Source organism: Ctenopharyngodon idella, chromosome 14 (genome assembly GCF_019924925.1).
Source record: "Ctenopharyngodon idella isolate HZGC_01 chromosome 14, HZGC01, whole genome shotgun sequence".
Classification (NCBI taxonomy): domain Eukaryota; kingdom Metazoa; phylum Chordata; class Actinopteri; order Cypriniformes; family Xenocyprididae; genus Ctenopharyngodon; species Ctenopharyngodon idella.
This window is the reverse complement of record NC_067233.1, coordinates 15,065,336-15,092,601: the sequence shown is the minus strand read 5'-3', so window position 1 is coordinate 15,092,601 and position 27,266 is coordinate 15,065,336. Positions and strand designations below refer to the sequence as shown.

The 27,266-nt window shown below is 36.5% G+C and overlaps 2 protein-coding genes and 2 long non-coding RNA genes across 5 annotated transcripts in view; 2 read left to right on the top strand and 2 right to left on the bottom strand.

Moving 5' to 3' along the window:
- ccdc88b (coiled-coil domain containing 88B) lies at positions 1-21,986 on the bottom strand. Its single transcript, XM_051918261.1, has 29 exons — positions 21,718-21,986; positions 20,934-21,082; positions 20,663-20,771; positions 18,795-18,864; positions 18,636-18,694; positions 18,405-18,488; positions 18,178-18,318; positions 17,918-18,060; positions 16,979-17,060; positions 16,707-16,865; positions 15,342-15,488; positions 14,962-15,139; positions 13,242-13,357; positions 13,061-13,150; positions 12,331-12,945; positions 11,742-11,921; positions 9,557-9,897; positions 9,157-9,283; positions 8,411-8,788; positions 8,065-8,226; positions 7,518-7,795; positions 6,781-6,924; positions 6,068-6,254; positions 4,350-4,495; positions 4,087-4,200; positions 3,839-3,990; positions 2,053-2,352; positions 1,882-1,947; positions 1-192 (listed from the first exon to the last, which is right to left on the bottom strand). Exons 1-29 carry the CDS (start codon positions 21,775-21,777, stop codon positions 140-142), a joined length of 4,830 nt encoding a protein of 1,609 aa, XP_051774221.1. The 5' UTR covers positions 21,778-21,986; the 3' UTR covers positions 1-139.
- LOC127525645 (uncharacterized) lies at positions 21,005-27,013 on the top strand. The gene is made up of 3 exons (XR_007933392.1): positions 21,005-21,141; positions 23,490-23,739; positions 26,867-27,013. It is a non-coding gene; the product is annotated as an uncharacterized LOC127525645 (long non-coding RNA).
- Positions 23,059-27,266, bottom strand: part of rom1b (retinal outer segment membrane protein 1b) — a 6,443-nt gene continuing 2,235 nt past the window's right edge. The window contains exons 2-5 of the mRNA XM_051918288.1: positions 26,860-27,135; positions 25,695-25,849; positions 25,178-25,424; positions 23,059-23,716 (exon numbers count right to left, since the gene is read on the bottom strand). Coding sequence (XP_051774248.1) covers positions 23,486-23,716; positions 25,178-25,424; positions 25,695-25,849; positions 26,860-27,135 — 909 coding nt within the window. The 3' untranslated portion in view covers positions 23,059-23,485. The remainder of the gene's footprint in view (positions 23,717-25,177; positions 25,425-25,694; positions 25,850-26,859; positions 27,136-27,266) is intronic.
- Positions 27,013-27,266, top strand: part of LOC127525646 (uncharacterized) — a 4,122-nt gene continuing 3,868 nt past the window's right edge. For both annotated transcript variants that reach the window (XR_007933394.1, XR_007933393.1), the window contains exon 1: positions 27,013-27,153. This is a non-coding gene — a long non-coding RNA (uncharacterized LOC127525646). The remainder of the gene's footprint in view (positions 27,154-27,266) is intronic.

The window sequence follows — 27,266 nt, the reverse complement described above, 5'->3', positions numbered from 1 at the left end:
TGTGTTTTAAATTCATTTATTTGTTTTCCCCACAATAAATGTACTACTGTACTGTGCTTTATGGATGTTTTATATGTAAAATTGTTTCAAAACCAATGAATGAAAGTATTTAAATGAGTATTAACAAATTCCGACTGCTTTAAGCTTGTTTGTTGTCTGAATCCTGTGGCTTGTCAAAACTGGAGTGAAAATCTACAGGAGAGAAAGAAAAGATTTTGTTAATGATTTTGGACATTATTAAAAGAAATCAAGGCATATAATAAATAAGGCAGTTCTTGTTTTTCCGATTATTAAGTGGCTATTCACAGTACCTAATTTAAAGCAAATAAATAAATCTTAAACGGACATGTATATTTTTTGTATATGTTAAATGTATATATTCATTGGCAATATTAATTAGCCCCACATTATGTTCAAATATATTAATATGACATAGGCTGAATAGAAAATAATAGACTGCTTATTTTTATATTGAGAGACAATCCCATATTTAACCCATATTTAATGTCTGGATTGTATTTTTTTTTTTTTTTTTTAAATCTTTGTGTAGTTTTGATCATGAGATCATGTCACAGTCGGCATCCACCTAATTTGTCAAGCTTCTACCAGCTGACAGAATAATTCTGTTCTTGAAGTTTTATAAAACGTCAAAAAGTAAAGATAAATGTTTTGTCCTCTGTTTTAAAAGATAAGCCTATTAATCTTGCTATACTATAGACAATTATATGATTTAAGTATTTTTTATTTATTTTAAATTCTCACTATTATTTGCATAGAATTTTTTTCAGTTGTGACTAGGGCTGCACGATACTGGGAAAATATGCAGTGTTGTTGAGTATTGCGATAACGATATTTCTTGCGATATAACATTTCCCTAGAGAAATGCTATTTTTATTAGCTATTTTTAAAAAATAATAATAATTTATATATGTAATGATCATACTAAAATAAAAAGGTAATAGATTTTCTTCTGATCTAATTAAATCTAATTCAGGTTAAAAAAAAAAAAACTATGTCAAGGTGCAAAGTATAGTTATATCAACCTAAATCTTAACATCAAGAACGTCAAGGTAAACAAAAACACCTGAAACTAGGGGTGGACGATTAGTTATTTTTGCTATTGTAATTTATCTTTGTTATTAAAAAATAAGAACTACAAACAATAGGACACAGTACAGAAACTGAATGATCAAATGTAAATCTAAAACACTGCATAGTCTCCACATGAATTAAATATACATTGATTCATAATAAAGCTACAAAATTCAGTCAAGAGCAGTGAGTGAATTTCTCATTATCTTTTGTTGTTTGACAGACAGCAGCAGGTTTACTGTATTAGGCTACTGTCCCTTTAAGACCTAATGCACGGCCACGGATCCTACTGAAACGCATCCGATTCCTTTCCCAACTGATAACGTTCACTTAAAATATAACCGACTGTGTCTACATGAATACTCACCAAGACAGACATTTTGACATAACAGTGTGTGTATTTGACCGTTCGAGTGCAACAAGGCGCGAAAGAGAACTGAATGGTTTGTGCGCGCGCTTCGGGTGTGTGTCTGTGTGTGTCAGACAGCAGACAGTGCAAGACCGCAAGGAGTTGTTTTCCGCAACTTATTGCGGTTAATAACTCTTTTTTTTAACGTCACGTAAGTAACAGTTGCATGCCCAGTCTATTAACTACTATATGCGTTCACCTAAAACTTTGACTTTTCGCAACGTTTTGTAGTAGCCAATTAAAATCATTCATATATCGCATGCCGTTGCGATATGCATATCGCGACATGTATATTTGCGATATTTCGATAATTTCGATATATCGTGCAGCCCTAGTTGTGACCCACCACTTGAAAATGAAAACCACATCTGTAGACTGACCTTCAGTTCCAGATGATACTCGGCTGACATCTGAGTGTGCAGGTGAGATGTTCTCCTCACTATCAACTAAAACACATACACATAATTATTCTCAACACAAAATAAATACAAATACATGTTATTTTACAACCTTCAGCAAATAGTTTATATCTTTACTCTATCTTTACTCACCTCTCCCCTCCTCACTTGGGCTGTCCTGGCTGGGTGTAGGACTGCTGTCATATTCCCAGAGGGCCGTGGCGCCTGTTTGGGAAGAGCGTAGGCGCATACGAGGTTGTGCGCGCTGATCTCCTGGACTGAAAGACTGGGAAACTCCTCCTCTACCCCTGCCGAGAGCCCAGCCGTGCCGGGATCCTAGCTTGCGCCGACCGGCCCGCAGATTAGCCTTGGGTTGCTCTTCTTCAGCCTGAGATGAAATTCTCCTTAGTAGACTTGGGGAGACCGGAGCACTGATGGGATCATGCTCATGAACTGAGGGGAGAAATATTGAAAAGTGTCATTTTGCAAAACAAAAATGATATTTTTACTAACTTTTTCTTTTCTTTTTTTTTTTTTTTTACTGCTCTTATGGATTCTCACAAACCTGACAATTAAGTTTTTGCATTGCAACATAATTTTTAAAGTTATTAAAGGATTAGTTCACTTTCAAATAAAAATTAGCCCAAGCTTTACTCACCCTCAAGCCATCCTAGGTGTATTCGACTTTCTTCTTTCTGATGAACACAATCGGAGATATTTTAATAAATATTCTGACGCATTCGAGCTTTATAATGGCAGTGAGTGGGATCAACGAGTATGAACTGAAGAAAGTGGCTCCATCCACATCCATCCATCATAAACGTACTCCACACGGCTCCGGGGGGTTCATGAAGGCCTTCTGAAGCGAAATGATGCGTTTGTGTAAAAAAATTCCATATTTAACAAGTTATGAAGTAAAATATCTAGCTTCCACCAGACCGCCTTCCGTATTCAAGTTACAAAGAAAGTGTAAACTGGCGTTGCGTCAGTTAAGCTTTTTCCATAAGTTGAATAAGGAAGGCGTAGGACGTATCATAATTTTTTTGAACTGCAAGAGTTTTACACTTTCTTTGTATGTTGAATACAGAAGGTGGTCTGGCAGAAGCTAGATATTTTACTTCATAACTTGTTAAATATGGATACCTATTTACACAAACACATCGCTTTGCTTCAGAAGGCCTTTATTAACCCCCCAGAGCCGTGTGGAGTACACGTTTATGATGGATGGATGTGGATGGAGGCACTTTCTTCAGCTCATACACATGACCCCTGTTCACTGCCATTATAAAGCTTGGATGCGTCAGGATATTTATTAAAATATCTCTGATTAGGTTCATCAGAAAAAAGAAAGTCATATACACCTAGGATGGCTTGAGCATCCAGATACAGTACTGTAATGAGAATTGGAAGAGAAATGTGCTTAATTGTGCTGAAAGTTACATTTACATGACTCTATATGAGAATGGCATAAAGAAAAACTATGATTAAAATAGAGGCTAATTTGAAATATTAAAAAAAAAATTGCAATTCCCCTTGTTTTCTCAAAATCTTGATGTTGGGGAAAAAGTTAATGCCATGTTATATGTTATCTACCATATATACATAGAAATATAATACATAAGTACTGTTAAGCTATTTAGTATTTATATTATCATGAATCTAAATGCTGTATACACTCTGTGCAATATTAATTTGATCTGCAAATTCCATTCCATTGCTCCTTCACATAAACACAGAATTACTATGTCTGGTTGTGATCCAAGGGAATAGCATAATGTGGTAGGGTAACAGCATCATTCATTGTTATGGGCTTTTGGGCACCTTTTTTGTGTTTTACAGAGTCCAGGGGACCCTGCAGTCTTAACTTATTGGCACTCTCTTACGCTCTGTACAATATATCTAATGTTATTACACTGGTCATACAGCTCTGCAGTCTCACCAGGCACTGGGGCTGAAGAGGTGGGCGCACCGTCTACAGTGTCCGCAAGGTTCTCTATACTGCCAGCAGCAACAAACTGAGCACGGCCTTCTTTGCTTCCTCCTTTAGGTTTTATCAGCTTCTTCATGCGGTCTGCTATCCAGTTTGACTTCCTGAAGCCACAAGAGTGAAAGAGAGCATACAGTGAGTAAAGCAATGGGTCCGTGGTGAAAAGGTCTGCTAGAGGCAGATGTTAAAGCCTGACTAACTTTGGTTGTTTGGGTGGAGTCATGCCAGGCAGACCTGGCTCCAGAACACGATATTGATCCATTATCTTCTCCACCAGCTTCTGCTTTTCCCTGCGCAGCTCATTGAGCTTGTCACTGATTTGGAGAGAGATGGACAGGTGGAAGAGAAAAACATGAGTTATTTACTGATGCAGGTGGTCCACTGCTGGACCCTTCAACATGGTGCATGTGGAAGTAGTGGACTAAAGTGAGCTGCAAAATGTTTTGCATGTATGTGTTCGTACAGGTACTCTCTCTGCTGGTTGTGGTGCTGGTCTCGGCTCTCCAGGCTGCTCTCCATTAGGGCTTTGTTTTCCTTAGCCAGATTCTGGTTCTGCTCAACTAAATGTCGGTTCTCCTCCTCCATGTTTGCCTTCAACTGGGTAAGGAGCTATAACACACATATAAATATTAGGACAATAAAGTATACAAAAAATGTGATTAATCTCAGATTTTCAATACGATGAAGTTTGCATCAAAAAGTCTGAGAACACAAATAATCCTAAAATAAAGTTCTGGATTTCTAAAAGGTAAATTTAAAACGTAAAAAGTATTATGACAAAATGATACAACATAATTTAATAATAATTCAATCTCCAATAATTTACATTTATTTAAATAATAATTTATAATTATTTAATTTTTTAATTATCATTTATTCATGAAAATATTTAGTACAAATAACAAAACGACACACACACACACACACATATATATATATATATATATATATATATATATATATATATATGTGTATATATATATATATATATATATATATATATATATATATATATATATATATATATATATATATATCTGATGGTAATTTGGGACCAAAAATTATTTAGACACTTTGACCTGACCATGTTTTGCTTAAGTGTTATCTGACATAATTAAGATTAATTTTTTTCGACACAGTTTAACTCTGAGATCTTGTCATATTGTATTACCATTTTTTTAAACTATAGTGAATAAACTGTATTAATGAATGAAATGTTCAAGGTGTCTGAATAAATTTTGGTTTGACTGTATGTATGTGTGTATGTATGTATATATATATAGATAATAAAATCAATAAAATTGTATATCTATTATAATCTATAAAATAATCTAATCTTCACTATTTATTATGTGTTGAAAACAGTTGCTGCTTAATTTTGTGGAAACCATGATACATTTTTCATGATTCTTTGATAAATAGTTCAAAAGAACAGCATTTTTTGGAAATAGAAATCTTTTCTAGACATTATACATTATAAATTTCTTTACTGATAATTTAATGTGTCCTTGTTAAATAATAGTATTGTTCTTTTAAAGTTATCAATCAATGTTGAAAACAGTTTTTGTTGCTTAACATTTTTGTGGAAACTAATGATAGAGAAATTAATATTTCTTATAATATCAAGGAAGAATTAAATTGACCAAAAGTGACAGTAAAGACATTTATAATGTTACAAAAGATTTCTATTTAATAAATGCTTTATTAAACTTAATAAATACTTTTAAAAATCCAAATAAATTTAAAAATCCAAATAAATGCTGTTTATTGAACTTTCTATTCATCAAAAAAATCCTGGAAAAAAGTATCAACATTTCCACAAAAATGTTAAGCAGCATAACTGTTTTTAACATTGATGATAATAATAAGAAATGTTTCTTGGGCACCAAATCAGCATATTAGAATGATTTCTGAAGGGTCATGTGACACTGAAGACTGAGTAATGATGCTGAAAATTCAGCTTTGCATCACAGGAATAAATTACATTTTAGAATATTCAAATAGAAAACGGCTCTTTTTTGTAATTGTAGTAATATTTCATTTTGATCAAATAAATGTAGTCTTGGTGAGCATAAGAGGCTTATTTCAAAAACATTAAAAAATTGTAATGTTTCCAAACTTTTGACTGATACTGTATATATATTACACTCAGAATTGTCATAATGTGCATTGTGTTCAGACCTGGTTCTGGCTGCTGAGACGGACATTATTGAGATCTAGTTGTTGGTTCTGCTCTTTAAGAGTGTTGATTTGTCCCTCCAGTCTGGTTCGTTCAAGCTGAGCCGCACTCAACTCTGCCCGCAGAACTGAACTCTGAGCCAGCAGCTCAGACTGTACCTGAACCCACTCCTTCTGCAGACTCTGATATCTACAGATAATACATACATTAAACAGGTGAATCTCACGAATGTCAAGGTCTTATTTTACTCCCAAAAGAAATAATAAAGACTTAAAGAAGGCTTAAAGAAAATGATGTTTGCCATTGAAATTACATTTATAACCTACATTCCATATTATGTAGTCGAAATGATTTAAAGTAGTCTGTCTCTACAGCCATCTGCCCATTAATCTAGACAAGTAATCAAAGCACCAATCTAAACACAGTTTACTGAATAAAAGCAAACTGCCTCCTCCCGGGTTATGTTAAAAAAATATTCTGTTCACTAAAGCAACAAGCTTTACAAATATTTATCATAGGCTGTAAAACCATGGCAGCAACTGTTTTGAAATGACTCATGCAGTAGCGAAACTTTGGTGGGGTGTACCGTCACCACACTGGGAGAAATGCAGTTTGTGGTGGGAGGTAGCATCACTTCCTCTGTCTTTCCCATGAATGTGCTCAACTGTAACTTCAACCCAGTGTTGTGGTCACTGCAATTATGACTTCCTCTCACCTTTCATTGTCCATTTTCAGTCTCTCCAGCTCCTTCTCACTCTCCACCTGCCCTTGTGTCACTTTCTCCATTTTCTGTCTCTCCATGCGTATCGATTCCTCTGCCTCCACCAACTGTGCTTTTTGCTCCAACAGCTCCTTATATCTAGACAAGTACAGTATTTTAGAACATTTTACAAGCTTTAAACCCTAATTTGGAAAAAACAAATCATAAATTAAGAGAGAATTTATTTTTTTTAGCTAATGTAAATTCCAGTTTAATTTGATGTTAAATGCATGTGGAACAATTACAGTAAACCAATACTATAATAATTATTGTATATTAATATACCATTTATTATTATTGTTTATATTACTATATATAAATTATTGTTTATACTAATATACTATATATATATATATATATATATATATATATATATATATACACTACACTTATTCACTCATTTTTGAAGTTGTATTTATCTGTTTGTGTATTCATATTTCGATTTCCACAGATGGACTTTGGACAAGATATAACAAGACTATGTGAATAATCTTAATTTATTATTTTTGTTATAAATAAATGATTATAAATTCAAGAATAAATTTTTTTTTCCTTATAGGCCTCTTATGTGAATAAGCTAAAAATCATTCTTATTTTTATTATTAAGTACATTATTATAAATTCCTTTATTTTTAAATAAATAAATTATTATTCATTTATTATTAATTAATTAAATATCCGGGGCACTGTACCTGGCCTCAGTGTCTTTATATTGAGCTTCTAGACTGCGACTGCTGCTTTTCAGTTGACTATGTTTGACCAACAACTCTTCTAACTCCGCCTCCTGTCTTTGTTGCAGAGCTGTCAATCTCTCATGATCCCGCCTTACAGCCTCCAGACGCATCACTGACTCCTCCTTCTCCTTGAGCCACACCCTCGATTCTGTCTCCAGAGCTGCATATCGCAATTCACCTTCACTGCAACGTGCCAACGTAGATGCATGTTCGGAACTCAGAGACGCCTGTTCCACCTGAGTGAGAGAAAGTGAGTAAAATAAAGCAGATATAATGAGAGTGCAGTCATTCGGGTGAAAATAACACGTTTATGAAAAGCCTCTATAATTTAAAGTGGTGTACATTTATGATCCGTCAACGGTATGATTGAAACCCTTGAGTGTCCGCCCACTATAAAACTAATATGGATTTAAACAAATGTCAGGTACTAAAATACCCTCGGCCTTTGTTTCAGCATCAAGGGTCCATTTTGAGATCAGCAACCCACACTCAATCAAGCACTCACCTGTAGTTTGGTGTTGAGGGCCTGTAATTTAGCACAGTTCTCTTGCAGCGAGATGGAGTGGCGCTGCAGGGTGTCCAACTGCTCTCTGAGCTGAGCACAGGCTGACTGAGACTGAGTCAGCTGAGACAGCAACACCTCCCGCTCTCGTTGCAGCACTGCATTCTGGGATACAACCAGAGGCACAGAATTCAGCATACAGAGCGGGCAAGTTATTATCTGTTCATTTAAAATGTAATCAGAATCCCTGGACGATGTTAATGATGTTTAAATAAAGACATACATGAAATGGCCCTGAGGGGCCCAAAACGTGATTACATTTCAATGGGCATTTGGCATTTTATCTCACCTCCCTCTCCGTATTTATCAATCTTTGACTCAACGCCTCCTGGCTTCCATTGCCAATCTCTGCCGTTGTGTGCGGTTGTTTGTTCCCTGAGTTTTCAGTGTCTTGTGCTGCATAGATAGAGTCTGTGGGCCCTGAGTTCTGGTTGTGGTTATCCTTATCTACAATACTGACAGTGGCCTCCTGGGGGCCTCCTGCCAGCAGTGGAGACTTTCTGTTTGATTCACAACCCTCGATCCTCTGTGCGTGCGAGTCAGGAGCAGGCCGTTGCTGTTGTTTAGCTGCCATTTCAAGCTTGGTCTGCAGCTCTTCAAGTGTTCGGTTCAGCTCTGTCACCTGATTGGATAACTCTCGAGACTGGGCGCTCTCATTAGCCAGATCCTGGTTGTGAGTGGGATATTAAAGTTAGACAAGTGCAGTATCTAGCCAGATTTATCCAGAACCAACCAGGTGCCTCTTTAGGAAAACCTGAGCAATAACAGCTTTCATTAATCTCACAAAGATGCATTTTCAGCACAGTTGTCTAAGGAGGGGAAATCTAATTGCATTGAGGATTTTCAGATAAGAAAGCAACTTGAAAACAATTACCTTGTTGAAAGGAAATATTCAAAGTGGCCCATTTTGCAATTTCTCAGCTCAATGGGACCTCCAGGCAAACATAATTCCAGAAATATGGTGTACCAAGGCGCTATAGTAATTGCTTTTATCATTCAGATATCGCATGCAAACACTTTGAATACTGCACAGACCTTTGTTAGAGAGTCAATTTGGGCCTTGCTCTCAGCGTTGAGTGTGCCGAGTTGCAGATTCTCCTTCTGCAGCTCCTCGAACTGTGCACATGTCTCTTTGAGCTGAGAAAGCTCCTGACACATGCGTCTGTGGGCAGATGACAGACGTAGTGAGTGGTACACATAATATTCTTATGCCATGCTATTTGTTTCATAAGATCAGATATAAGGACTCTGTCAAAGGTTCAGTGTGAAAGGAATAGTTCACCCAAAAATGAAAAAGTATTCATTTATACTCATCCTTGTGTTTTGCAAAAACCAAAAGGCCATAGTCCATACAACTTGTGCGGTATATTCCAAGTTTTATGAAGCTATATGATTTGTGTAAGCAACAGGCAAAGGTCCTATTGCATGTCTGTACCTGTTTTGTGCCTCTAGACTGCAGGCTCGTTGGTTGCCATGCTCTAGGGCAGATGTTGTGCTTTCCAGCTGCTGTCTAAGTCTGGCCATCTCTCTTTCTCTTTGTCGTAGCTCACGCCGTTGACTGTCCAGCTCTGCCTGACACGCCTCCTTCTCCTGCTCCAGTCGCGTGACTTCAAGCAGAGCTTCTTCCCGCCCTCTAGTCAGAGACTCCGTCTCCACGCCAGATTCTCGTAGTTCAGCTTGTAGCTCTTCTTCATGCCGCCTGGCAGACTCCAAGGTCCGGCCCAATCTTTCAAGTTCAGCCTTAAGGTTTTGGTTGGTCAGCTCTAACTGATCACCCTATGAGAAAAGAGTTTGGTGCCCTCAGTCAACAAACAAACATTTTTTCTTCAGATTTAATGGAATAATTCACCCAAAAATTAAAGTTCTGTCATAATGTACCTATGCTTATATCTCTGTAAACTTATAAGCGGTTAATGTTCCCTGAAATACAAAAGGAGATTTTTACATTGCTCTTTTCCACACAACAGAAGTAAATGGAGACTGAGCATTTAAAAGGCAATAAAAAAAGCATCATACTACTTCACCGTTAGTCTGAGCGACTTGAAAATTGCCGTGCAGCGTCTTCGTCCGAGGGGCCACGATTGTCTATGAGGACATTGACGCATCTAGAAAAACATGTCCGCCGTCGCCCACTGAATTTTGAGCAGCTATCAGACAAGGTTAACGGAGGCCGATCGGAACAAAACTCGCTGGGTCTGTTTGACTTACGGCCCTAGAGGCCTGTGAGAAATTCTAAAGAAATCGGCCACTGGGGGGTGTCTTCGCATTTTTCACATGCATAAAGCATCGTGTATTGCGTGATTTTTCACGTACACCCCCGACATTCGTACCACATGGTAGTACTCCTCACTCTGAACAACTTTACCTCTAGGGCCGCCACTGTCCATCGAATCGTTCGTCAAATATTGGAGAGTATTTCAAAAACCAACTTTGGCAAACTAGTCCTAGGTTTCTGGCTCAACCTCAAGAACTCTTAAAAAAAACTTTAAAAACCATATATTTCCAATGGCAAATTGCCTGTATTGGCTGTAAATGGTCTTTTCCTTTTATAATTTAAGTGGTTACATGCTTACTAAATAAAATGTAAAATCTTTTTGCGCAAGTGCCTAAAATGCTTGAACCCCGATAATTGCTGCTTGCAGCTATATTTTAAAATGTAATTTATTCCTGTGATGGCAAAGCTTCAGAGTCACATGATTCTTCAGAAATCTGATTTGGTGCTCAAGAGACTTGTTTTATTATTATCAGAATTGAAAACAGTTTGTGGAAACCCTGATTTAAAAAAAATCAGGATTGATGAATAGAAAGCTCAAAAGAACAGCATTTATTTGAATTTTTGTAACAATTTAAGTATTTACTGTCACTTTTGATCAGTTTAATGCATACTTGCTGAATAAAAGTATTCATTTCTTTCAAAACAAAAATCATACTGACATAAACGTTATCTACATGACTTGTATGCTAAATTAAAAGTCTTTTAAAGCTATATGATAGCTTTGTATATGGATTTAAATGGAAATTAAAATGTTTTTTTCACTGAAGTTTAAACAGTGCAGAAGTTTAAAATCTGTATATTTAAAGTTGGCATATCACATTCAGTCGTGAGACATGCAAGAACCAATGGCATTACTGACGTTAAATATGCAAATGAGAATTAAGAGATTAAAATTTGTGAGTGACATATTTTGGTCTATTCTTCACACAAATCCATATAATGCAGCACATATGGACTAATATATTCATATAAACTGCTTTTATGGTGCTTTCTGTTCTTTTTGAAGATTGACGGCTTTAGTTCTCATTCACTTTAATTGTATGTCTCTTCCTTTGCATTCCATAGAAAAAACAAGTGGGTTTGGACAACACTAGGGTGAGTAAATGATGAGCTTTCTTTTCTTTTTCTTTTTTTTTGTGAACTACCGCTTTAAAGACCAATTACCAACAACTATTGGCATCTCATTACTGTTACCCACGCTGATGCTCTGCCCAATGTGTTTTTTGATATCCACTCATTGTTATAGCATAATTTTAATGTAGGCACCATTAATCTCAATGTTCCTCCAGTCATGTAATCCATATCTTGTAGTACAGCAAAAGGCTGAACAAATAACCCGCCTCACCTTGCGTACAGCAGCCCTGAGTGAGTCTATGGTGCCTTTGAGAGTCTCCCTCTCCCTTTCCAAGGCTGCTCTCTCTCCCTCTAATTGGGAAATCACTGCAGCTTCCATCTTCTGGAACTCCACCTGACTGCGCAGACGCATCAGCTCCTCCTCCTGCTGCATAGATTCACCCTGTAGCACCTGACAAATAAACACATTAAGTGGTTATTTTATCCAAAGCAAATCAAAGCGAAGTGCTGTGCTTGAAGGCACAATGCTGATGATTCATGGATGGGTCCTTGAGGAAATCCAAGCGGCATCTTTTTGAATTACAATCCCAGATCATTATGCCGTATGATACAATGAGTACAAGTGGAAAAAGTCATTATTGTGAGAAATAGTCTTTCTTTTACATGGGTCTAGTAACCATATTGTATGTCTTTCTTAATTGCTAGTGGCAGGGAGTTAAGTTTATACTTGGTGAGTCATCATCGCCTTTATCGACTGGACCGTTATCTCACTTTGAGTGGATTGTGAAAGAGTGGATTGTTAACTGGTGTAGTTATGTAGTAATTAGGGTTTTTTGTGTCATAACTCGATGGTTCATTACCTCAATCTGTTTCCTAGCCTCCATAAGGCTCTCTGCTGCTTTCTTCAACCGTTGGTTCTCAGCTTCCAGGAAAACCAGCTTGTGTTCGGCCTCCAAGACCTTCTTTGTCTGCTCTGCCAGTTTGGAGCGCACATCCTGGGCTAAAGTGGTCTGTCTGTCAGCCTCTTCCAGGGCTTGCTGAAGCTGGTTATGCAGGGCAAGGGTGTCCTGGGAGAATTTATCTTCTTCTGTCATCTGGGCTTCAGTGCTGTACGTCTGAGATGTCTCTTCTGTGATGTCTTTCTTTCTTTCAATTTCTTTCTCACCCTCAGCCTCTCCTCTCTCTTTGCTGTTCATTTCATCTATAACCTTCTTTTTTTTCTCGCTGAGGATTACGTCGCCCCCCTCTACCCCCTCTCCATCTTCTCTCTGGGCTTTTATTACGCCTTCTTTTCCATCATGTTTCTCTCTTCTCGTGTCATTTCCCTCGCATTCCCCTCTTGGGATTATTGGCTTTTTCCCTTCTTTTCCCTCCGAGGCTGTTCTCTCTTCCTCTAGGTCTTTCCGTTTCTGTTTTGTCCTCAGCTCTTCGAGATTTATCTTCAAGCTGCTATTTTCATTCTTTAGACGCTCCAGCTAACAGTTGAAAGAGAAATGACAGGGCCTGATTCATAGAGTTGAGATGAGGACAAAATGACAGTAGACAAAACGCTTGGAATAAATGTCTTTAAATCCGTCTAAAGTGCCTCACCTCCTTTAGGGTGTTTTGAAGCTTTTGTGAGAGTTGGTCCATGCGTCTCTGGAGCTCTTCAGTCATCTCAGGGGAGCTGGCCTGCTGAGCCTACATATGAGAGATGGGAACATGGCAAACCTGAGAATTGACACGAATCAGTTTGTTACCTGAGGATAAAACTGGCTAAACATCCACTGACCTCTTGTTCAGCCTGCAGGTGCTCTAGTCGTCTCCTTAGTTCAGCGTTCTCATTTTCAGCTCCCAGAAGCCTCAGTGAGGAAGCCTCGTTTACCTCCTCACTTAGAGGCTTCAGATCTAAATGACAGTGAGAGAGAGACGCACATGTAGACACGTTATTAAAGTGAGTTTGCTTTAAAATTGCTTTAAAACATAAGACTTTAGTTAATCTTCGAAAACATAATTTTTTTTCTGTCCCTCCACTGACAGTCAAGGTAACTAAAACTTGGTAACGTAAGACCTTCATTCATCTTCGGAACACAAATTAAGATAGTTTTGATAAAATCCGATGGCTCAGTGAGGCTTCCATTGCCAGCAAGATAATTAACACTTTCAGATGACCAGAAAGCTACTAAAGACATGTTTAAAACAGTTCATGTGACTACAGTGGTTCAACCTTAATGTTATGAAGCAACGAGAATACTTTTTGTGTGGCAAAAAAACAAAATAGCTACTATATTATTCAACAGTATCTAGTGATGGGCGATTTTTTACAACACTGCTTCATGAAGCTTCGAAGCTTTACGAATCTTTTGTTTCGGAGCATGAAAGTCACATGATTTCAGTAAATGAGGCTTTGTTATAAGTGTTTCGAAACTTCAAGGGTTCACCACTGGGGGGCGTGACTTTGGCAGTTTGATACATGCTCCGAACCACTAATTCGAAACAAAAGATTTGTAAAGCTTCGAAGGTTCATGAAGCAGTGTTTTGAAATCGCCCATCAATAGATATTGTTGAATAAAGTCGTTATTTTGTTTTTTGACGCACAAAAAGTATTCTTGTCGCTTCATAACATTAAGGTTGAACTACTGTAGACATATGAACTGTTTTAAATATGTCTTTAGCTTTATGGGCATCTGAAAGTGTTAATTATCTTGCTGGCAATGGAGGCCTCACTGAGCCATCGGATTTTATCAAAAATATATTTGTGTTCTGAAGATGAACGAAGGTCTTACGGGTGTGGAAATGACATGAGTGATTAAAAACAGAATTTTCATTTTTGGGTGAACTAACCATTTAAGTCTTGAGAAGAGATACAATCGCTTTATATGATGAACTGATTTAATTTAGGCTTTTAATTTGTGTTTCGAAGATTAACCAAAGTCTTATGGGTTCGGAACAATGTAAGGGTGAGTAAATGATGATAGAATTTCATTTTTGGTTGAAATATCCCACAACTCAAAAATGACATTTCTATCATCAACTCATGAGAAGCAAGGCAGGATGTTTACTCTTTTCTTTTCTACACAATGGAAATGGATGAACACTGTCAAGCTTCAAAAAAGATAAAAAAGGAACATGAAAGTGTTATTTGTTATAATTTTTGGAGCTCAGCTCTGTCTGTTCCCATTCATTTTCGTTGTATAGAAAAGAGCATCCAGAACAATGCTAATCTTTTCCTTTTGTGCTTTACAGAAGAAAGAACAACATACAGGTTTGGAATGACATAAAGGTGAGTAAATTATGACAATTTAGATTTTTGGGTGAACTATCCCTTTAACATTGAGTGGGAGTGATAGGATGGGATGTAAATGTATTCATAAATGTCTGTTTCTAAACATGACAGCTTGATTTGCATAAACATGATTGATATACAAACACATGAAGTCAAGAAATCAATCGTCTAGCTATGGCAGTTGAGTCATAATATCAAATATCAAACCATGCATAATTAAACCTACCAATCTCAGGCATTATTTCTTGAACATCCTCGTCAGACTCTAGCTCTGATTGGAGGAATTGATGATGAGTCTCTCTTTGACTGACACCCACAGAATGAACCTGGCGCTTGAGATCCACCTGCAGACTCATATTCATCTCCAACAGCTCGTCTACCCTCTGTCTCTCAACATCCCGCTCCTACACAAATGCAATTATATACCCATATAGCGTTATGAATACACATCATACATTTTAGAAGAAAGCATTTCTTTCATTTAACTTCATACATTTCAAAGTAAGTTTAGAAGTTTTCTTCTAACTCAACATAATCAATCAAAATGAGTTCCACACAATGGAAGCATGACAATAAAACCCTATAAGTTCATAAAGTCATTCATACACTCTCCATATCCGCAAGCTTCTGCCTGAGAAGAAGATTTTCCTTCTCCAGTTCCCGCAGAGCAGTGCAACGCGCCCGAGCATCAGCCAGCTGCTCATCCAGAAGAGCTTTGTTCTCTTGCAGTGAGGCGCAGTACTGCTGCTGCTCCTGTAGGGCCAGAGAAAATGTGCTTTAAAGGAATTTTTTACTCCAAAATGAAATACAGTTATCAATCTTCATGCTGTTCCAAACCCATCTGACTTATTTTCTACTGTGATATTTTGGCAGAATGTTCACGCTGCTCATCAGGGACTGTCTGTCTATTTATAATTGTTTTATGACTGATCACAACATTTTTTTAAGCTTTTGTTCCACAAAGTTGATCATTTGCCTTTATGTACAGTATGCATGTTATACACTGACCGGCCAAAAAAAAAAAAAAAAAAAGTCACTCTTTGGATTTAAATAGGCAAATACTTATGTCTATGACTGGATCAGTATTGCTGTGATTATTAAGTTTTCTAGCATGTTATATCTTTGAGAACAGTTCTTTTAACCCTAATTGATGGAGTGTGTAGCTTTTCATTTCTTAAACAACCATGTAGGAAGGCGTATCATGGCCATATTCCAGGATGGCAATGTCAAGATTCATCAGGCTCAAATTGTGAAAGAACAGTTGGGAGGGAGCATGAAGAATCATTTTCACACATGAACTGGCACCTCCGAGTCCAGAGCCAGAAGTTCACTGAAAGTCTTTGGGATGTGCTGGAGTAGACTTTACAGAGTGCTTGACTCTTGCATTTTCAATACAAAGATCTTGACAAAAAATTGATGCACCTCTTGATGGATATAACATCACAATTTATTTCCATCAAGAGGTGCATCAATTTTTGGTCAGGATCTTGTATTCACACTCCATCAATTAGGGTTCAAAGAACCATTGCCAAACATATAACATGCTAGAAGAAGAATAATTATTAACAAAGAAACATTTATTTTAAATTTTGAAGTATCTTAAAATACCATGTAAATACATGCATGGTATTTTGAACAGTATTGTTTTTGCTCTCTTTCAACCTAATGTATTTTTAAATATGCAGAGTTCCTTTTGTGTTTCACGGAAGAAAGTCTTATGGGTTTAGAACAACATGAGGGTGAGTACATGATCATTTTCATTGTTGGGAGACCTATTCATTAAAACATACCTTTCTACAAATTAATGTACCTTTAGGTTTGCTTTTTTGCAACTTTCATTTCATAAAACTAATCATTTGCCAGAATACATGTCAAAATTAGCACAAATAATATTCCATTTCCAAATTATAGCACTCCAGTTTGTCATTCCAAAGCATGATGATTCAGCCTGATATATATCTCCTCCTCTACCTTCAACTGTGTGCGGTACAGCTCCATGCTGCGGAGCCGATGTGTGCTATTTTTCAGCTCCGCCTGCAGTTGCTCTACTCTGGCTGCACGCTCACGCAGACAGTCCAACTCATCTTTCAGACCCCGGCTCACACGCACTTCCACCTGCAATGATCGGTTCTGAGCCAACCAAACATAGGATGATATGTCAGTGAAATGAGCATCTGTCCAGTGTCTATACACATATATTGATGACCATTATACATTGTTTATTATCAGAGTAGTGTGCTCACTTCCTTCTGTAGTTTTTTTATTTCTTCCTCCATACTTTGCATTTCTTGCTTGTAATCCATTAGTTGGTCACCTTTGTCCTCCCTGTAAAACATTTTGATTTGTAAATATCTTTAAAGGTGAAGCATAATTTCTGTGCCACTAGTGTAACCAAACGGAATTGTAAAAAATAATGAATGTTTTCCATTGGCTGGAGAAGCAGAAAATCCGGCTCAAAATTCACAAATGTAATTATATTGGAAAGTTCAAACAAAAAAGGATTTATCCATTGATTTATGCATTGGTATTTCAACTCAAATCACACACATTACTTTTAAAAATTGTAATAACAACAGGGACTTCAGTTAAACAAAATTAAAACAACTGAAAAATATTCAAAGGTTTGGGGTCAGTGTGATTTATTTATTTATTTTTTATGATTTTGTAATAAGTTTCTTATGATCACCAAGTCTGCATTTACTTAAAATACTATAAAAACAGTAATATTGTAAAATGTTATTACAAATTAAAATAACTGTTTTCTATTTTAATATATATTAAAATGTAATTTATTCCTGTGATGACAAAGCTGAATTTTCAGCATCTTTCTCCAGTCTTCAGTGTCACATGATCCTTCAGAAATCATTCTAATATGCTGATTTGAAATTACTTATAATTATCAATGTTGAAAAAGGGCTAGTTACTATTTTTGTGGATACTGTGATACATTTAGGTGTAGTTTCACAGACAGGGCTTAGATTCAAATTGAAAAAAACATTACTAATGCGCATCTTGAGACAAAATAATATAATATATATGTCGAAATGTTTTGTAACATTATAAAAGTCTTTACTGTCAGTTTTGATCAATTCAATGCGTCCTTGCCAAATAAAAAATATCTTACTAACCGCAAAATTTGAACGGTAGTGTATATTGTCCATAAACATATAAAACATACTCACAGTTCCTGTTTGAGTCGACGAAGTTTAGCTTTTCCTTCTGCCAGCTGCACAGCCAGTCCTTCAGGCGGTCCATCGCCAAACCCACTCGACGTGGTTATATGGGTTGTAGATGATTCCCGTTCCTGAATAAGTTCTGCTATCCTCTAAATATCAAGAGATAACATAGACATTCAAAGCTAAAGAATACCCTTTTTGAACACTACTGCAAATCTAGCCTCGCTACTTGCCCTAGAAAATGCCAACATAAGTTTTTCTCTCACCTCCAACTGTGTGTCTCGTTGGGCTAACAGGTTCTGGATCTGTCTGGCCATGGAGCAGAAAAGAGTCTGTAGCTCAGCTCCATTCAGCCCACACATATCTCCAAACTCCAAAGGAAGCACTGTGCTCGGGTCCTGGGTCACCTGGAACATGATGAATCACAGGGTTTGTGACACACTACACACTTTAGTTTGAGATTATGCTTAGGTTATGTTCAAAATTCACTGACCTCTTGTATGCAAAGTGCAATCTCTGCTTGTGTGTCAATGTCCAAGCACTGAATTTGCTGAATAAACGTTTCTTTCCTTTCACACTGGTAAAAATGAGTCAGAGAAATGAATCACACACTGTAAGCATCAATATGTTTTTCAACAATACACTCTAATCGATTTAACAGAAACTGAAATTTAACTGAAACTCTCCATTAAAGGTATTAAATGTGTTTACAGTGCTTAGTTACCTGTACTGCACAACCCAGCAACAACAGTAGCAGTCTTCTGAGCTCTGCAACAGCGCCCTCTATTGACATGGAAACCGACATGACACCAACAAAGCATTTTTACTTAAAAATGTGCACTTTTTTTGTTTGTTTCTTTTCATGAAATAAACAGGACCCCACCTGTCAGGGGATCTCGACCTAAAACAGCAACATTTGGTAGTGGCATCAGCACCAGCTGCTGTAGATTTTCCTGTAAGAGAAACACGCATTAAAGAAATGACAGGCATTGAAAATTCATTGGTGTTTTGCTGTCATCCCAGACAATGCACAAGTAAGAGGTTAAAGTATGACACACATTAGAGCACAGAAGAAAGTTTTTCATGTGCAGACATGACCAAAAGGAAACAAGCAAGATTGGGGAAAATAGGCTTATTAATCTGCAGCAACTGACATTTAATTTAGTATGAGTAATGATCTAATGCCTTTAAAAACTACTTTCCATTACAAAAAGGACTGTGGCAAATACCATGGTACAGTGATTTATAGGATGGCACTGAATGATTACCAAATTCATATACAGTGGTAATATTCCAAGGTACTTTAAAGAACACCATGAAAACAAAATTCAAAAACATGCTATTACCATGGTACTTTCTTTTAAGTGTATGTAGAAGTTAGCTAACACTGTAAAATGCTACATCCTCTGTAAATGTTTTTATATCTTGTTGTTACTTTATTAATACTTTGCAGGAAATTGCATTGCCCCAGTAGCTTGCACACTTAATAAGACACTTCCGACTCTGTACCAATCTACAATATGCAGATTAAAAAGAAATAATACATAAAAATTATCAAGAATAAATTTTTTTTTTTAAAAAGAGCGCTAACATACTAAGATAAAAAATGTGCACATGATGATAAGAGGACATAAATAGACTGTACTAAGTCTCATCTATATATACAGTACCAGTAGCTGATGAACATTCATAGCACATAAGTTAAAAATACATATGTGGGTATTTAACAGGTGGTGATGTGCTGTTTGTATTTAATAATTCTATAAATTATGCACATTTTATGAAGTAGTTAAGGAAAAGAGTTGTGTAAAAATGGTGAAATTGTTTTAAGAAATGGTCACAAGTTACATCCAGTGTTATTTTAGTATTATTTATATACCATTATAGTCTTTATTAATATTTTGAATTAGCTGTTATTTTTATATTTCAAATTTTAGTAATTTTGTTATATACTTGTTATATACCATTAGTTTATTTATATATTTATATTCAGCTTTAATTTCAGCCATAGTTTTTGTAATTTTTGTGCTTCAACTTAAGTTTTTAAGTTCAGGTTTTTATCTAATATTTATATTTTATTTCAGCTTTATTTAAATTAACAAAAATAGCTTTACATTTAGTTAACAATAACAACACTGGTTATATCAAATAAGATTTCCCATACACTTTCACAGAAATGCATCACCTGCCTGTATTCAGTGTAATTATTAATCAGCTAGTTTTCTTCAAGATATACCGATAGCTGTGGAGTCAGAAAACACACTTCATTTGTATTTTAAAAAGCTTATGCCAAAAATCCAGGTAATGCAGATCAGTACAATATAAGGAAATCATAATTTTGAGGTTTTTGCTACAGTTGTTTTTTAAAGAATATAAGCTTTTTGTATCTGAATTTAATTTTAAAATGTCCGGAACACAAACATGTTCCACATGCTTTGAGTGAAAATAACAGTGCAAAAAACATGTCCACTGCTAGGACATTTGAAACAAGAAGTGAAACCACAGAAACCAAAAAAAACAAACATGGCTAACTTGTTCTACAGCTACAGGCGTAGCACATGCTGTTTAGTGAGCTAGTGAACTGTCCATTCATACACTGTTTACCTGATCTTTACCATCAGGTGCTGGCAGCATTTTGATTCTAGTCATTTTTGAAGGGAATCAAGTAATATTATGTATTTGTGAAATGTACTTGTAAAGATATTTCTCATGTTTTCACATAGTAATTTGTTTAATGCTTTAATTCAGTACCTGATAGTATGATCTCAGGTGTCGATTGAGGATGGAAAAGTTCTGCACTCTGAGAATCTTGTCATCGCCCACATTGTGGTAGATTTGTTCTACCTTTGGATTGGGATCACTGATTAAAGAAACCAAACAAACAACAAAAATGTCGCCATTAGCTGAGTCACTGTTGAACTAGGCCATCATCAATGCACTTTTTTTTATCAAACTACATTATTCAAAACAAATTAGATGTTATTATTTTAAGTTTTACACTTTCACTTTTTGAGTCTCTTACATGATCCTCATGACCTCATTGAGGTAGACTCCATTGGTAAGCTTCAGGTACTGCCTCACTGCATTCTGGGAGTTGGAGTTTACTTCCATGTATTCCTGAGAGAGTGATCCAGTCTCCTCCTCATCGACAATACCCTCAAATAGATGCACCTTATAGACAATGAAAACAATGCCCCGTTCATATCAAGGTGCACATGAAGAAAAACTGAGTAAGTCTGAGTATAAATGATCTTAGTTTACTGTTGTGAATGCTTGATTGTTACTGCACCTTTCTACATAAAGTTGGTCAGAATTTTAGGTGAATTCAAAGTTTCATTTTGACTCTAAATTCAAAAGAAATCATTAGGTATTTTAAGATACTTCTCGCTGTTCAAATATAGCTGTGCTTTTTAAACATGCTAGCTTGTGTTTAGCTGATCCAAGCTGGTCATTAGCTGGAAAAACCGGACTGATATAGTTGTGGACACCTGGTAGCCAGTTTGTTGCTGGTCCAAGATGGTCTATCAACTTGGACCAGCTAAAAACCAGGTACCACGTTGCAAAACACAGTTAACTTTGTAATATTATATTTTTTTTAGCAGGAAACAGCATACATGTTGATCAGTTGTTTATTTGTTAATGATTAAATTTGACAATAAATAACATTAATTGATCAAAAATAGTTTCTGAACATGATTCATAGTTCCAGAATATTTCTGAACTGGTTTGAAAAGTTTACAAAACATTTTACTGAACATCATGAAGATTATCAAAGAACTTTAACTGTCTTTTTGCTTACCACCTACCCATGTAACAAGTGCACTTCCCATAAATTCTTCTAACATTTCCGTAACGTTTACGTCCATCTTCTTTGTACCGTACCTGATCGGTTTTATTCCATAAAACTCAATGGATTATTTAAATAATAGACTTTGAAGAGTACATTTCATGGTTACCGTAATTCTCTTGACAATAAACTGTCAAGAAAGAACTGTTTAACTGTTAACATCTTTGCTTTCTGTGTCTCTCCCTTCCCTCATTAGTCACACTTCGAAACCACACCGGAATCTAGAGTTGCATTGCATTAGGTCTGTTCCCCTCTGCGCGTCCTCATGTCAGCATGACGCCCATGACGCGCGTGTTTCCACATTGAACACAGCAAGACCGCAACTGAAAGATGTCACAAAACCCTAGTAGGCTGCCTATCTAGACGGCATTTTTGTGTTGCACTTTGAGACTCTATTCTGCAGCCTACGCTTTATTTCCCCCAACTGCTACCTAAATAGGTTAATCAGATTCATTAGTCTTTGAGACACAACCTAGGTGTGTGGGCAACACAGGAAATAAAATCTATTTATATCAGTTGAAGTCATCGATAACACTGCACTTGAAATAATTGATAAAAGCTACATGCAAATACAGCAATGCATGATTTGCAAGATGATTTGAGAGATTTTTTTTCGAGATTAGGAGTGACAGAAGAGCAAAATTAAGTTTTTGCCGCTGTCTAGTGGTGGAATGGTGTAGTGCACTAGCAGAACTTCGGGTCTTTTGTGACATTATGTCTTTAGTGTCACTTTAGATCAATTAAATGTGTTTTAATGACAAATTATAAGATAGAAGTTTTTATGTAAAATATGATCTTTTAAAAATGAAATAAGCACTTTTTTTCATGTAATGACCAATCCACAGAAATGACAGATTAGTTGAACCTAATGTGATCTAGTGCAAAACTAATTGCTAATTTTACTTATTAAAACTAATAAGTAACTAGATGCATAAAGTTGTATTTCTTGTGTTGGCCTAATGTTGTGTTTTGTGTATGAGTGCTTTGGGAGCAGTATTAATGGTCATCAAAGGGATAAAGAGATTTCATGTGTCAGAACAAGTACCCAACAATATGGCCTGCCGCATTCAGTCAGCGTAATCCAATTCATTTCTCTCTCACTCTCTCTTTCTCTCTCTCTCTCTCTCTCTATCTGGATAGGCAGAAGAAGAGGAAATGGATTTAACACTACAATATTTCACAAGAGAAGTTGTGTGAGGGAAGAAGTGTCCAAAATGAAAAACATATTTCAACACAAAACAGAAAAACAAAAACAAGTACTTGTCGTTCATGAGACACAATGACCATGTGACTTCACAGATCAGTTAAAAACTCTTTATTTGTCGCATACATCTTCTGCAGTTTCAGCTCTCTACTTTTTTCTATTAAAGCAAAGCATGAAGCAGCAAAACATCTACAGACCTCATGTGATGAAATGTACTATTTCATTGCCTTCATTTCCTTGAAATTTTCTTCTTTAACTCTTCCTCATACATCTTCATCTTATATATTATTGTCATGTCAGACAGGGGTATTTTGGTACCATCAGATTTTTCAGTTTCCAGCATTTTGAGAGGTTACTGGTTTTTACCTCAAATATTTGGGTAACTTGATGACTTCATTTAACAATGAAGTAGCAATGTTACATTATAATTATGATGACTTATTTCCTTTTGATGATGATAATCAAGGACAGTTAGCACTCATGTGTACATGAGCACTCATTATGAACAATTACACTTGGTCTTTTAGGCTGTGGCTGGCTTTTCTGCCTCTGGCTCTGTGCCCGGGGTCGCAGCGGACGCGTCGCCCACCTGAGCGAGCTGGAAGAGTTTCATCATCTTTTCTTTAGTCTCCAACAATGTCTCCTTCACTCCCTTCTCCAGGATGTATCCCTCTGTCTCGATCTCCATATTCTCCTGACCCAGCACACCCTCCATTGCAGTCTGCAGATAGCGCAGACTCACTAGAATGGACATCTGAGGACCAAGGAGATATAGAGGTCAGAGTTCAAATGACATTTTCTTCAGATTTTCTTCAAATGACTCCTCTTAAAGAGTCTTCGTCAAGTGATAGTTTAGCCATGAATTAAAATTCTGTTATTTGCTCACCCTCGTTGTTACAAACCAGATGTTTGTTTTCAACAAAAGAGCATTTTAGGGTCCAAAACAACATCTGACCCATTTGACTTTCATTGTATGGACAAAGAAACACTAAGACATTTTTAAAAATATATTATTTTGTGTTATACAGAAGCAAGAAAGTCATACAGGATTATAAAGACACAAGGGTGACTAAATAGTAACAGAATTTTAATTTTATCTCTTCAGTAAGTTTCTCTCTCTCTTATACACAACATTTTGTTCCACTTTATACTAATATGTGGCTGGAACAACAAACAACACCTGAATTTGTGAAGTAACAGCTAATAGTACACAACATTGAATATCATACTACTTCAATATCATATTTTGTCAAAGCAAATCTAGTTTTATTTGTGCTGGCAGCAGAAGTTGAGTTTTCTGACTACTGAATTAGCAGATGAGGAGTGATGAGTCCTGCAATTAGTGTTACAAAAGCTGAGATAGTGATGTGGTTTTGGGTGCAAGTTATTTTTATGCTTAAATAATGAATATTGACACTTCCGAGTTCACAACTGTACTGCCAGCCTTTCCGGAAGTGTGTCAATATTAAATGAGTGATGAGAGTGTGAACCGTTCAATGTGTTGAGCACATTAGATTATACAATGTGTTATTCAAGGTTGACACTTAAAATCATGTGGTTATTTTTGGGGGAGTCCACATAAAATATTCCTCTGATGCAACTGTCAGATATTATCACATACTATTTAGGTTTATATGGCATAACATTTTTTAATGTTGGTGTGTAACTGTAATGTTTAGTACTTCAGTCTTAAAGGTGATGTCTGTAAACATTGTTCTGTTTAAAATATTATTTTGTGGTTCTGTTAGGTGACTAGACAGTGCACAAATTACACACCTCACCTGTAAGATCATCCAATAGAGCTGTTCTGTTATTATGTCAATTTGGGCTATTTTGCAATGAGTTCACACGGGAAGTTAACATGTTTTTTAAGTATATTGGTTTTGTGGTTTATGAGTAAAATAAGTTCTGTGGTTAGCATTGCTTAAAGAGCCTTTAAAGAGCATGAAAAGTTTGGTTTGGTAAGATTGTTTAATGTTTTTGAAAGAAATCTCCTATGCTCACCAATGATGAATTTATGACTATAATTTATCTTGGACAACAAAACATGAAAGTCTTTTCATATAATGTCTATCACAGATCTTATTTTACTCAAATCAAAAACTTCCATTAAAAATACCCTCAGGAGATTCCCGAGAGAACTCATGGGTCGGAAATGCAAATTATTTAAAAACTCTGTAATTACTACTCATTCAACCTATTAATCAGCCCATACCTGGAGAAGGAAAAAAAGCAGAACACAAGGGCCGATGGTGTTCATTAAACCCATGTAGTAGCTGACAAGGGCCTGGCGGCAACCTCGGCTGTACAGGTTTAGCTCTTCAGTCTGATACTCGTAGTTGTAATGGGCAGAATTGTCCAGGAGACTGTTCTGGATGCAGGGCCGTGGGGAGGCGGGGTTACAGCAGCTAAATGGGACCCCATCCACCAGGTATCGGCCATCTACGTTACTCCTCACGCGACTGTGTCGGAAAAATGGAATAGACAGAAACGTAAGACTATATATAATGCAATTATAGGTATAAATTTCCTAGTTTTGTTACAACATTGATTCTGCAACTCTTTATTGACTTTCTGATCAATGCACCAGGCTCATGCACACATGCATAATTGATTTGCGAGTAGGGGTTGGCCTTTCTTCATCTGGTGATGACATCCTGTTTCAGAACATGACATTCTAAATTCTGATTAACCTTGGAAGCTGAGTTTATCTTTGATTTTTTTTGACTCACTCTTTCACATCTTTGGATGTGAAGTCCAGGTAGCGGTTGCTGATCCATTGCACCTCAAACCAGTCCCTGTAGTTGGTATTACCACAGCACTGGAACTCAATCTGTAAACGGTCAATAGTCTCCTTCTGGAAGCAACGGCCTGGTGTGTCTGTGTCCTGTAGAGATATTTAACATGAAAATAACTGCTATATAGTTCATTAAAAGAAATATGTATGACTTGGAATTGAAATCCTTCAATTCAATATCAAATTCTTTATATTCTTTTGATTTTAAACATTGTATATTATATTGTCCTGCTTTTGGAAATATTCCTTTGAATCAAGTAGAGACAAAAATGGCAAAATATTTAGTGGTCTTTTAATGGTCTTAACCAGAAAAAAAACATCAGAAAATTAGCAAGAATTGAACAAATACTGTAACTTAGCATGGAATAGCTTTCCCCAACTTGCAGACGTTTTTTTTTTACAGGAAGAAGTGTCAAGTGTTGTTTCACTCATTGTTAATGGCTTCAAACTGTTCATGAGTAGTTGAAAAAATGTCTCCCAGTTCATTTGAGTTTAATGTGAGACCAAATATTCACTATAGGGTTCAAATCTGGACTCTGATCAGGCCAAAACATGAGGTTGATGGACTTCTCAAGCCACTTCTTGGTTGTCTTTGCAATTTGGACAGGAGCATTGTCTTGTTGAAAAATAACATCTGAATATTCCTCTTCAGATAACTTTTCATCAGTTAAAAAGGCTCCCCACACAATGACACCTCTTCCTCCATTCTTCACTGTAGTAGAGATGCATTTATTATTTCTCATTTTTGAAGAGCATCACCATCCAACTCATTGTGATTCATCACGCCAAACACAACCTTCCATATTTTGCCATAAACTTCATTCTGTCTTTGATGTTTATCTGAGACAACAATGGCTTTTTAAGTAGTGCATTTGCTTAAAGTTTGCTAATTACCTGATTAATCATTTGTGGTTAAGACAATTAAAAACGTAGTGTTTAGCCATTTTTTATTTATTTATTGAACTCTTGAATACTTGACTTACTTTTTAAATATCTATAGAGCTCTGAAATGCCATATTCATTAATATATTGTGAATGATTTAATAAATGACAACTGATTGCTGTTAAATAACTTTGTTAATTGTCTTTCTCTCACCAACCTTGTAGAAACGGATGCCGTTCTTCAGCCCAATCTTCAAAGACTCCTCCAGGCTGGGCTGCAGGGCAAAGCTCAGAATCATGGCGACCAGCAGCAGGGAGGAGAAGAAGACAGAAATGCAGAAGAATGGAGGAAGAATCGTCTTCCAGCGTGGGAAACGTGAGGGGTCCAGTGAGTCATGGCAGACTTTACCAGCACAGATGTTGATGCCCACTGATGCTAACCCCACTGCCATCAGCAGATTTGGCACAATGTGGATGTCCATATTGTGCATCACCTGTGTAGAGTGAGAAGGGTTGAGTATTTGCTATTTCCCCCTCTATCCTGTTTTCAGCAGTTATATATATGAACATCCAGAACAATGTTCACTTTATGTTCTGTACTCAAGGCTGATGTTTCAGCTCAAAC

What these genes read in the sequence shown, in the direction of transcription:
- ccdc88b (XM_051918261.1), bottom strand. Translation starts at nt 21,777, where the DNA reads ATGGACGTAAACGTTACGGAAATGTTAGAAGAATTTATGGGAAGTGCA. An exon ending in AAATTGACTCTCTAACAAAG is followed by an intron (nt 8,789 to 9,156) that starts GTCTGTGCAGTA and finishes ACTCACAACCAG; the next exon opens with GATCTGGCTAATGAGAGCGC. An exon ending in ACTCCACCCAAACAACCAAA is followed by an intron (nt 3,991 to 4,086) that starts GTTAGTCAGGCT and finishes TTGTGGCTTCAG; the next exon opens with GAAGTCAAACTGGATAGCAG.